The 12,098-nt window shown below is 42.8% G+C and overlaps 2 protein-coding genes across 5 annotated transcripts in view; one reads left to right on the forward strand and one right to left on the reverse strand.

Annotated features, from left to right (window-relative positions):
• Window positions 1-692: 692 nt before the first annotated feature.
• On the reverse strand, window positions 693-7,177 carry LOC117236086 (MAGUK p55 subfamily member 7). 4 transcript variants are annotated; one of them, XM_033498736.1, is made up of 11 exons: window positions 6,598-7,176; window positions 5,745-6,031; window positions 5,544-5,675; window positions 4,867-4,893; window positions 3,946-4,113; window positions 3,726-3,797; window positions 3,417-3,541; window positions 3,220-3,344; window positions 2,431-2,733; window positions 1,943-2,286; window positions 693-1,858 (listed from the first exon to the last, which is right to left on the reverse strand). In XM_033498736.1, the coding sequence occupies exons 1-11, from the start codon at window positions 6,638-6,640 to the stop codon at window positions 1,682-1,684; spliced, it is 1,803 nt and encodes a 600-aa protein (XP_033354627.1). In that variant the 5' UTR covers window positions 6,641-7,176; the 3' UTR covers window positions 693-1,681. The 4 variants fall into 4 exon arrangements, with proteins under 4 accessions (XP_033354627.1, XP_033354629.1, XP_033354628.1 ...); XM_033498738.1 differs by having other exon boundaries at window positions 2,431-2,607; window positions 6,598-7,174; XM_033498737.1 differs by lacking the exon at window positions 4,867-4,893 and having other exon boundaries at window positions 6,598-7,177.
• A 591-nt stretch (window positions 7,178-7,768) lies between these two features.
• Window positions 7,769-12,098, forward strand: part of LOC117236083 (protein bric-a-brac 1-like) — a 215,593-nt gene continuing 211,263 nt past the window's right edge. The window contains exons 1-2 of the mRNA XM_033498730.1: window positions 7,769-7,921; window positions 8,669-8,708. The gene's annotated coding sequence lies outside the window, so the exon portion shown is untranslated. The remainder of the gene's footprint in view (window positions 7,922-8,668; window positions 8,709-12,098) is intronic.

A 12,098-nucleotide genomic window follows, 5' to 3' on the forward strand; every position in this document is an offset into this window, starting at 1 on the left:
CGCGTTCACTTTCAAATATCTTCCTACGAATGTAAAATAATCGCTTAACTAGCAATACGTGGTCCTAAAATGTCGAGATAAAAACATCTCGTCTTAATATTTTTTAGATTATAGACAGGTCATTAGGCGGTAATAACAAAATCCGCAATCACTTAGTCGCCAATCCAATACATTGAGACGCGCTGAAAAACAGGAATCGACAGAGATCGATGCGCGAAAACGCAAAAGTTTGCATATAAATATTCATGAGAGGATTATGCTATTGACCGGCGATACTGATGGCCAACGAACAAACAGCATTTTAAAAGAAACTTATATAGTACGATGCGCAAAAAGGAGAGCGTTTGTGACTGCATATTCGTGACGCCGCGTCTTATCGATGAAAAGAAAGGAATTATCCGCATGCAATTTATTCGGCGTAGTTTACGTCCTAATTCGTCATTTCGTAGATTTTTCCTGGATTTTAATGTCGATACTAGAGTTCTTGTTTTCGTTATTCCAAAGCGGACAGATGCCTTAACTCTTTATTTTAAAGACAAAGCCATCTTTCACAAAGGTACTCTGATTTTTGTCTGTCGCATAAAACAGGCAAGCTAATATACATATATTACGTCATCGTTACATCATCGACCGAAAGATACGCGCAAAATGATCTTGGAAATGATGAAAAATGGGGAAAAGACAATACTACGTACTTGAAAGTGTAATGCTGTATTTCGATAACATATAGAGTTTACATCGAGGATGAACTATTTGATGCAACGCCAGTAGAGTATAGCGTGCATAAATCTTGCTCATGCTCTGGCAGCCCTTTAATCATGAAAAAAATAGCAATATCGTGGCAATGCTGATCAGGTGGAAAATACAATAAAACTTTAAGGTGATTCTCATCATGTTCTAGGTATACGATACTTATTTGGCAATAATCAACAACAACTGGGATCAAAGGTCACGAGTGGTGGCAACAATTGCTTAACATTTCAAAGTTTCGATTTACCAAATTTCGAAGGAATTTTTCGACTCGTCACAGTGAGGTTTACCATTTATAATCGTTGATCCCAAAATTACATAATAACTTTAACACTGTTTCACCCATTTCTCTCTTCAATAGCCTTCTTTTAAATTTCCCCGTAGCAATGCTTCCTCCTTCGCCGCGAGATGCTTTCGATTCGTGGCAGTAAAAATTCTAGGATCGCGCATCGTGCCCGATGATACGTTAGAAAACAAGGTGGAAAAATGATTAATTCGAACGCTTAAAAACGAGATCGCTGCAAAAATATGAACGACTTTCTCCTTTCCAGTTACGTGCTACGTACCGGTTGCGGTGTATCTACATATATCTATACGTACGTATAATTCGAAGAACAAGTAATATTCCCGGATCGAAAAAGGAGAGAGAAAACAATGTAATAAACAAGACGAGCCGAGTTTCACAACTATCGACGCGTATCAAACACGTATATAAATATCTAAGGGCAAAAAGGCATCGATATTAGTCTCATGGAGAATACGCGTCAATTCGAAATGCTATAGAAGAGGAGGAAGAAGGGGACGCGCTTCGCTAAAAAAGTACAGCTTGGAAAATTTGGAGAAAAACATCCGCCGAACGTCGTGGTATCGAACGTGCAACGCTCCCAAGGATTTCTTCTGTTTCTCCGTGAACCATCGATTGAAGCGAAATTTATTGAACCCACGAAGCAGGTACCCAAAGCGGTTCCGACTCGACTCGATGAACAGCGTTCACCAGTTGCTCGAACGCCATTGAGAGGTCGGCATTTACGATCACTTCGTCGAACAGATGATTGTAAAGGAATTCGATTCTCGCAGCGTTGTACAAGATTTCGTGAAATTCCTCGTCCTGCAAACGATAGAACGATAATCCTATGTTGATTCGGTGAAAACGTAGGATGCACACGATTGCCAATAAGATTTTTTAGTTTACCGTGAAGCCCCGAGAGTTGCTTTCGTCGAAAGTCGATCTTGCTCTAACATCGTTCCTCGTTTCTTTCAATATCTCGAACTTTGGCGGCTTTATATATATCACATATGGTTTTGTCTGCGGAGTTCGAAGCATCTTCAGGGCTTGATAATGAGAATTCAATAGACACACGTATCCGGCGTTTATCAACGAGCTAACGCTCTCGGAACTGGTACCGTACAAGTTGCCTTTATACTCGCCGTATTCTATAAGCTTGCCAAACTCGATATACTCTTCCATCTTTTTTCGAGTAACAAAATGATACTCTACACCGTTGATTTCACCTGGTTTCCGTGGTCTCGAGGTATCTGAAGCCAGTCACGAGAATTTCATCAAAGAACGAACGATTAAAGTAAGTAACGCTACTTGATTGTTTGCTGAGTAAAGTTACTTTTAAAACGAGGAAAGCAAGAAACGCGTGGATATAATGGAGAAGCTGAATGGAAACTTACAAGGAACAGGTGTCTTGTACTTATCGGGATCGGTGGCTATAAGCCGTCTCTTCAGCTCGTTCCTGCCTACACCCGGTGGCCCGATCAGAACCACCGGTCGGTAGTGGCCCGGTCTCGGATAGAGCTTTGCGACCTCTTCATAGGTCAGTATTTCTTCCCGGTCGAAATCGTCGTTCTCTGCAGCGTCATACATGATTTTTTTAGTTTTTACTCCCTGCAAGTTGCACTTTGTTGACGAGGCGTGTAAAGAGGTACTGGGACGGGGGCACAATGCGGGCAAAGGCACTGGAACAGAACACAAGCCTAACCGACGGTTAGGTCGTCAGGCCAACATTCGTTAAGAAGAGCAGCCGAGATCAATTCATCATGGATTGTTTCCGTGTTAGAGGCGACGATTCTTATTTAACGCTCTACTACGATGGATTGCAATCTATCCTCGTCTCGAGTTGTTTCGCCATCTTACATCGTACGTGGTTACCAAACACGTGTTGCTAACAGATGGCGTGCGTCTTAATTACGATGTAACAAAATAAGATGTAACTTTCAGACGCGACGATGAGATCAAAGATTGCAAATAAGATGACAGAGATTATGAAATGAAATTACGATGGCGATAGTAGCTCGGCATACGTCAGAATTTCCGAAACGCTTTCACCAATTGCACTGCGTTTACATGGATCACAATCGACAATCGATGACGTGATCCGATCGCGTTTTGGAAACAAGGACAGTATCGTATTTTAAAGCGTTGTATTTTATCTATACTCTGTTGCAAACGCTATCACTTACTTATATTGTCGTCGTCGGTCTTCTCTTTTTGTTGCCTCTCGAGTATAATTCGTGTTTCTTGTAAGGCTCTGCTGGGGATCAAGCCAGCTCTCATATTTCGGTCACCCTCTCGTCTAGCTTGCCACCTAATTTCAATAAAAAATAATTTAAATGTACTACGTATGAATTGCATGGTCAAATGAGAATTTCAGTCCTACCAATAAGCATCATCCTGACTGACGATGTGGAGAACGTCGTTCTTCGAAAAATCTAGTCCAGCCTCCTTGCAAGGTATGTACGGATCTTCGGCAGCTTTATACGAAAAGTGCGCTCTAACTCGTACCTATTAAAATTGCAATAACGATATTAAATGCACATAAAATTGTCAGCAACTATATTAAACGATATTAGAAGTGGAAATCGCCGGTCATAAATTCCTTCCTATTTGACCAGAATCGATTATCGATCGAATAACCTAGCATTTTAGCATTTAGGAAATAACTTAGCATTTAGGAAAATTTTAGTACCTTGCTCTCACGAATTCCCCCTTTACTATCGGCAGGCACTATCTTAAAAGTAATCGTACCCTCTGAATTTTGCTGAAAGAGAACATGACGTTATACATATATGTATCTTACGTGCGATATAAATGGTAAGAGCGATAAATCTCGATGAGGAATCTGCAGCGTACAGATCGATCGGCAAAGTAGTACACGTCGCGGGAATAAAATAGAAGCTGCGACCTACCAATATTTTAAGAACACAATTCGGAGTCTTTCCCTCGACGCTGATGCCGTTGACCTCGCAAACTTCGTCGCCAACGTGAATGAGGCCGGATCTATCAGCTGCACCGCCATGCATTATTCTCGCTATCACGATCTTGCCGGTGACCTCGCATGTTTTTATGGTCGCCCCCTATTGTCAACGTGTAAACTAATATTTTGATTGCGGTTGCGAGGTGAGCGTGTTAGGTAGTGCCTTCGTTTTTCTTAAAAAAAAATAAATAAAAACAAAGAGAATTCATCGCGAAGGCATAAACACACATTCGATCGAAGCAGTCGACGCTTATAACGTTGTACGTTCCTTGTACATGACTGCGTTTCAAGCGTTATTCAACGGCTACGCTCTGCGTCTTTTAAATATCTCGAGATAAATCGACAGCGGAAGATCGTTCACGATCATGGAAATGCAAAAATACAGATTAATCTTTCAACGGTATGCTACGCGCCGTATCGTTGAATTTTATCTCGAGAGATTTTCCACATTCAACACAAGGGCATGCGGGACAATAACACAAGGTACAGTTGTTATGATAGAGAAATTGTTTTATTCACAAGCAAAAATAACAAACAAAAAAACATAAATCAACAAGGATTAAAACGGACGCACGGTGTATAAAGTAAGGTATAAGCAAAATTAATAAATTATGTGTAAGGAAATGAACAGCGTTCTATTTACAGCCTAGTTTTACAGGAGCTCTGTTCACTTCGGTGTAGAGGGGAAATCGCAGAGTCAGAAAATAAAAATTTTTCTAGCGACTAGATGTCTGATAAGTTGAAACGAAAGAAACAAGATTAAACGAAACACTACGAAATCGTTTTGCGTATCGCTAGATACGCATGGAACGCATTACAGGCCTGTACATGTTTCGGCTTGAAGTCGACTTACCACGATCGGTTCAACGCCGGCGCCACACTTCGAAGCAAGTTTGACGATGAAAGAAACACGTGATTACTTAAGAAACTGTATTGAATATCGCGCGAGCGATACGTATTCGATACTACGATACTTGTTACAGGAACACGAGGTATCTAAGTCGATACAAAGGATTAATCAAGATCAAGTCCCATGCAAATTGTTGTAATTACTTCAAAACAGTTATGTTCTTACTCATTCTTTGTTTTCTGCATACACAGGCAGTGACCCATTATAGTACTTTCGCGTAAATACAAGGTAACTTTCGAGAAAACAGAACTATCCTTCTTGGAGGTCAAACGTATTACGAGGATGGATATCGTCTTGAGATAGACTGCACATCTACCCGAAATAACGAATAGCGCGAAAGATATTCGTGGGAAAATATTACGATGTGTCACCCTATACCGGTATGTGGAAACTGAGAATGAGGAATATAGTTATATGTATAATATATACAAAATATTATACATATATATTGTATAATTATACGTATGTCTATATATAGAGACACACAACCTCTTTCCATTAGATATGAGTATCAATTTGAACTACGTTATCAAGCTTTCCTCTTTTCTTATCGTGTTAATTGAGCAAAAAACTTTAATATAAACATTAAACACGGAACACGTGCGACCTGTCTGACGTACCAGAGGTTCGTTCGATTTCACCAACTGTACGATCTTGACCGTCTCTTCGTCTTCGTCGACTTCCAGAGGAATCTCCGGTAATCGGGGATAATAGTCTTTCTGGGCGACCGCGTCATGAGCGCACAACAAGCCCTATGACAAAATATCTCGATTTCTTTTCGGTTGACTATACTGCTTTTTTAATTGCCGCGAGTACGCTACCTGTATGTGTGGTTTTTGAAGCAAATGGAAAAGTTCCTTGCAGTCCTTGGAAATGTGCGTTTTTGTTGATAACAGATCGAGAACTTCGATGTCGATATCCATGGAATTGGAGAGTACAGGAAAAAATTTGTCGTCCTTGACATTGTTCAAAATTTTATTATGAACATTCACTAAAGCGTTCAATTCCTTCGATTGCAACAATTCGCTCAAGAATCCGAATTCCTCGTCGGTACAACTTGGTATTTCACTTTTGCTCTCCTGTAGAGAATTCAGCAGCTTGGATAACGCTGGAAAAGAAAAAAGAAACAACGATCGTTCAACGAATACCGGCAAGGTTTCTATTGACGTGACATAGAGAGATTTGCAGAATTCAAATATGAGGGCCTGCGCAAAAAATGTCACGTTTAGATGTTCCTTTCGTGAAATCGCGCCACGATCTTTCAACCAGTACCTATATCTATGTATTTCGATATTTTTCTGGAAGTATCGAATTTACAAGACGTGTATTCTCCGATCGATCAATGAATTTTCTGCAAACGCCTTCATGCGATAATCTACCGTTTTAATAACACAGCAGCAAGTCAACTCGGACATTTTGTCGAAGAAGTTGCTGCCAGGTAAAAATAGACGTAGTGCAAACGGTACAAAAACGGTACGATTCTATTTTTCCCAAATATCGCGTTTATCAAGCCGGTGAAGTTGTACATCCCGAAATCGCAAATATTATTGTGATTATTGTAATTCATGACATTCTAGAAGACAATGCTTAAAGACTGAAAAGAGAGAACGATATAAACTATAAACGAAAGGACAGGCAGATCGTGGCAAAGCACACGTAAAGTAGTCTACTCACCAGAATCCCAATTTGTGTTTTCCATGACGAGCGCCGCTGTCATAATTTATCAAAACGCGATCCAATATTATTTTCCAGCGTGCTGGATTAGAAGGTAGCAGGGTGTATATACTCGAACAGTCGCGTGGTACGATATCAGAACGACAGAGAATAAGTAATCAGGTCAGCCGCGATGCGTATTTCTAGCGGATTGGTGCGCAGCGCCGCGAATAACCCGGTAAAACAGTTTCTTGTTTCGCATTCGCGGCTGGAGTATCGTTATCATAGCGAGAATAATCGTTACGTAAGCCACTGTCACTCGACACGGGGTAGGATGACTACCACCGCTAGACTGATCCGTTCGTCTCGCATCTTGTCAACCTTTCGGTTTTCAATTAACCAAACACTCTGCAACACCAAACATCTTTCTCGACAGTCACCGAACGATCGTACCAAACGTCTTTCTGATCACCGTACGATTCGATTTAGTCAGTATGCGTGATTCGATAAGGGTTTTCGATCATTTTTCGACATAGACGCGACACGGCGCGTTGCGTCGGGTGGCCATCTTTAAAGGCAGCACTGTTTCTTCCACCGTCCAACCTAGAGGTTCTCCCTCTCCCTCGCCCTTCCATTTGTGCATTGTACTTCGTATCTATCTCACCATCCCTGTTTTTCCAAGTACATACTTTGCTTTTCGAGATATTGCTTCTACGTTTTTCTCACATTCATTGGTTTTTCTCGATTATTTTTTCCATTCTTTCCTTATTAGTCCCTTCCTTTTCGATCTCCTCGCTTCTTCGTCACAATGTTCAGAAAAGAGACAAAAGATAAAGCATAAAGAGCGAAATAGGGTGAGGGAGGCGGAGAGGGAAGAGGCTACGTAGAAAATATCCTAACCGTTCTATCTTAGCCAACGAGTTATTTTCTACTTCTAACGTTTTATCACAAGAGAGTTACATAAAACGGGTGCCGTCTTGATGTAGTAAATAAATGAAAAAGGCGAATGTAACAAGTTTTTATAAAACAAGTTATTATAAAAGCTGTTGTACGCAATTAAGAGGAACAATAATTACAACACGATCGTTTATAATTTGTAGTATCGAGTTTCGATAGGAATATTCGTAAGACGATTCGAAAAAGCGCGGTCGTAAATTTGTTTCTGGTGGTTGGCGTCGTACCGAAAGCGGCAGCACCGTCAACTGTGTATACATGCAGTTGTCCACACGAAACATCTCGCCGCTAGCTTCGGAATATTTTGTGAATTTTGTGTCGTTTTTCCCTTGTGAAATTTTCATCGAAGATTACTATAAACAGTCTGTAATCCTCTCTTTGAAAAGTTTTGGTAAGATCGTTGATTTCTTTTTACTTTACGCAAGTAACACTAGTTAAAAATTTGACATGGCGTTGACACACGGATTTCGGTCGAAATTTCTATAAAAATTCACAACCATTTAAGATCGTTCGATTCAGTATTTGTTTTCAAGTATCGTTGCACGATGATATTCGTTAACGTCGAAAGTTTATCGGTTTGCAGCGGGTGCAACGAAACCGCGTTCGCTGACGTTTACACATGTATCTCTCGTGGCTACGATCCACAAGTGGTTGCGTACCGCGAATTGTGCATAAACTCGATCTTTCCAAATTTGACGATGACCAATTTATTCTCGATTCCCTAGCGATAGATGATTATTTCTGAATTCTGGCCGATACGTTTGTACATTTCGATCCTAATCTGTAGTAGATTTACGAGCGTATTATAAACGAAGACGTATTCGAGAATTTGTAAATATTTTTGGGTAGAATAAAACCAAGTTTTAACAATTTTCGGTAACGTTCATTGAAACCGCCAACTGCAACCAGTTTCGAGTCAATTTAAAATATACTCTTTGCAGAAATAAATTGTATATCACGTCAATTAAGTGTGTTTTTATCGATAATATTATTTCCTAATACGATGTGTAAATAATTACGCGAAATATGTTGGTAATAAAGAAAGTTGTATACAACAATTTAATATGTTGTATTTATTAAAACACATCCACGTTGCCATTTATATTTTATTTGAATCACTTTTTTTCATTTGTTACAGTTACTTCTGTATCCCTTGTTTATTTTCATTCAACGTTCCGGTAAGTTCCTTGTTTTTTCGTTCTTATTTTTACCCAATTTTTCCCTATTATTTTTCATTTGCTATTGTATATGTATGTATGCATATTTTAAAACGCAATTAATTTGTACAAAGATAGACGATGGTCGATAGGAAACACTAGTCGGTTACCTGCATTATCGGCTGCGGTTGAAATTGCAATTATTATTTGAGACGACAGGTGGCGATAGTAGTTACTCTCTAACGCATTCCACTATACGTGATTTTTAAGCAAATTTCGAGAAAAAACGTCGAACGGTACAAAACGTAAAACCGTCTATCGAATCTAATCGGTTCGAAAAGGAAGTCGAAAGCTTCGCAGGGATATCTTCAGTGTGTAAATACAACAGATATCCGTGATTTACTCTAGGATTAGTATAGAAAGCGTAGTAGAACGACAAAATTCAAATACGGTTGAAGATCGAAAACCTGGTTAGTGTCGTCTTTGACAAGTAACAGGATATCGACTAACGACACAAGTAACGACGCGCTGTTAATCCAATCTTGTCCGGGAAGAATACTTAACATTCGCATAAAGAAACGTCGTGAAGTTACAAAGAATCGTCGAAAATAAGGAAGAGAGTAAAGAATTGGCGGATCGGCGAATCGAGCGTGCAGAAGAAAAGCACGTTAGGCGGTTGTCGAAAGCGTACGAATCGACGAGAAAAGTTAGCGTATAGCATATCGTTGGCAAGTCATATGTAATGCGTTGGAAAGTTGAATGTCGAATGTCAAGCCGTAGTCGGAGAGAGGGTTGCGAGGGAGGTAGAGTATCCGTGGGGTAGGTAGGGAGGGGGTAGGGCAAGGGGTGCAAGAGATGTCAGGAAAGTGTTTTACTAGCCTTAATTTCGTGTGCTTTCGCAGCCAATATGTCGAGCAGTAAATTCCAAAGTTTGCAGCGGGTTTCGCGTTTCCATGTTGCGCGTTTTAGCACTCGCGGTTTTAACGACCTCGTCCATCCTTCGTCCCGCATCCTCCGGCTCAAGGAACGCTCGTCGGATATTAATCCTGTAAACAAGCACGCTTCTTGCCACGCTCGCGGAATCGCTTGCTTTTTCGAAAGCATTTTCGTTCACGCGCCACGCTCGCTCACGACAACTCTTCCCTCCCTCTCCGCCATTGAGCGCTCGAACTGCACCAAACCGACTACAGTTATCCGCCGAGCAGACCATTCCGCCATCCGCGCGATATTCTTAGATGGAACGTTTAACGCAAATTACGGTGCAACGAGAGCAAACAGAAGACGACGATTAAATATTCGAGGGGCGGCGTATAAAAATTTACGATATCCAGAGAAGTCGGCACGTGCGAGAAAGTAGAGGGAGATTATCGAATAAGGCGGAGGTTATCGAAAGAGGAAGGAGAACGAGACGGAGAGAGCGAGAAGACGGCTGAGACGGTAAGAGAGGGACGACAAATCGACCGAACCAACGTAAACGCCGAAGAACTAATAATAAAAAAAAAAAAGAAAAAAATAGTAATTTAGTTAGTAAAACATAAAGCCACGTTGGTGGCCGGAGAGAAGGAAGGCAAACACATTAAACATTTAGAGGGCATAATAACCCGTGGCATACGTAATGCGGCTGGCGCCCTTTTCACCGATGGCTATGAATAATGTACATACGCCAAGGTATGACGTAGGCTCGCCGAGCTGTGTGTATTTCACGGTGGGGTAGATCGACCAGACTATTTCCAATAACCGCCGCGTAACGTTATCGCGAGACCTGGAGAACCCTTTTGTGTCGTTCTCCGTTTCTGTCCTCCTCCCTCGTTGCCCTCGTTTCGATTCTACTTTCTTCGCGGGAGCACCGCGATCACCGAAACTTCTGCCTCTCCTCTTTCTCTCTCTTTCTCTCTCTTTCTCTTTCTCGTTTTATCGTCTCTGAACGTTCGACTGGAACGAGCCACATGTAGATACGAAGGAGTCTTACGTCCTGCTCTTGTTCGTCTCAACGACGGAATCGCCAGTTCAAACAAGTTGCGGTGGATTCGAAGCTACTACGGTTACGCGAACGAGGCGATTAGGTTGAAAGGAAGCGGAGAATTCAGCGAACCACGTCGGATAGGATGGAAATGACGCGATCGCCGATCGATCTCTCGCGACAAATGTGACATTTACGCTCGCAGAGGGCAGAATTTCTACGAAACGAAGAAAGACGTTTATTCTCCGCGCGACGCAACCAGTCGTGCTCGGAATACAAGCGGCGCGCGGCCAGCGCGAGCCTTGTTTTCGCCACCGGACAATACCAGCGGAATTCCTGCCACTTTAAACAAATACGCGATCGCGATTACCGATTATTGAAAGACAGGTGGACGATGTTGATGAAACAGCGCACAGGCGTTCGCCATTGGCGTCGAACAAAGTCCGCCGTCGTCGGCGACGATCTCGTTGGACGAGTGGCAACCAGCGTTCGTATGCAGCGATCTCCGCCATCCACCCCGTTCAACTCGCCAAAAATTAGACGTTACGAAACGATGGAAACGCGTCAATCCGCGGCAATTGGCGCGTGTCCTTCGGTCGGTCGCGTTCACACGGTTGACACGAGCGTTCGAAACGCTTGAAAATCTGTCGGAAGAAGGACGTCGCGCGTTGGCGGGAACCGCGCGCGGCCTCCGGCTGTGATCGCGCGACGAAAAGGTAGACGGGCAGGCGTCACGGTTTCGATGACGGGCTATGACCGGACCGAACGAAAAATCGCCAGGACACGCGTTCGCTGTCCGATAAATCTACTAGAGACGTTTAGGGAGGTGGGAGGGGGAGGAGGAGGCGGGATGGGGAACGGATTCGAGCGCTGGCGCATTCGTTGGCGCAACGAATATCGCCATAAAGGCCAGCTCAAAAGTCAATCAAGCGGGCCGAATTACGTGGAAAAGCGCGGAGCGCGTGCGGGGCGAGCGCGCCCGCCACCGATATACAACAAAATGAAAGCTATCAGAGGTGACAATCCGCGGACGACAAATCAGCGTGTATATTTAATGCCCGTGGTGCCACCCTCGCCCCCGGATAACCTGCCGACGCTCGAGATGCAACGCGTTCGCACCCTCTCTTTCTCGCCTGTCTGCCCATCCTCCCTCTGTACTATCCTTTCACCGTTTCGCTCGCTCTCTCTCGCCTGTCTTGCTTGCTGTCGTGCCGACAGTCCCGTGTCCGTTCCGCTTCTTTCTCCTCCTCCGCTTGCCGTTTCGTTTTTCTCTGTCACGCGTTAGAATCGTCGCGCTCGGATATGTCGCTGTGTAACATAACGTAGAACGAGCTCTGGTCGCGCCTGTTCGCCCTTCGTTCGCCTCATCATCCCTCGTTCTCCACTGTCTCCACTACCGATGCGTCGTTTGTAGTTTTTCTCCTTCTTAGCATCCACCGTGATCTGCTACA

This window comes from Bombus vosnesenskii, unplaced genomic scaffold, assembly GCF_011952255.1.
Source record: "Bombus vosnesenskii isolate JDL3184/JDL3185 unplaced genomic scaffold, Bvos_JDL3184-5_v1.1 scf7180000013340, whole genome shotgun sequence".
Taxonomy (NCBI): domain Eukaryota; kingdom Metazoa; phylum Arthropoda; class Insecta; order Hymenoptera; family Apidae; genus Bombus; species Bombus vosnesenskii.

Bases quoted from the DNA above. Each gene is read 5' to 3' on its own strand.
- LOC117236086 (XM_033498736.1), bottom strand. From the start codon at position 6,640: ATGACAGCGGCGCTCGTCATGGAAAACACAAATTGGGATTCTG. The intron at 4,894-5,543 runs GTACGTCAGACA...CTTGCTTCGAAG, and splicing joins TGAAATCGAACGAACCTCTG to TGTGGCGCCGGCGTTGAACC. The intron at 3,345-3,416 runs GTAGGACTGAAA...TATTGAAATTAG, and splicing joins AGTCAGGATGATGCTTATTG to GTGGCAAGCTAGACGAGAGG.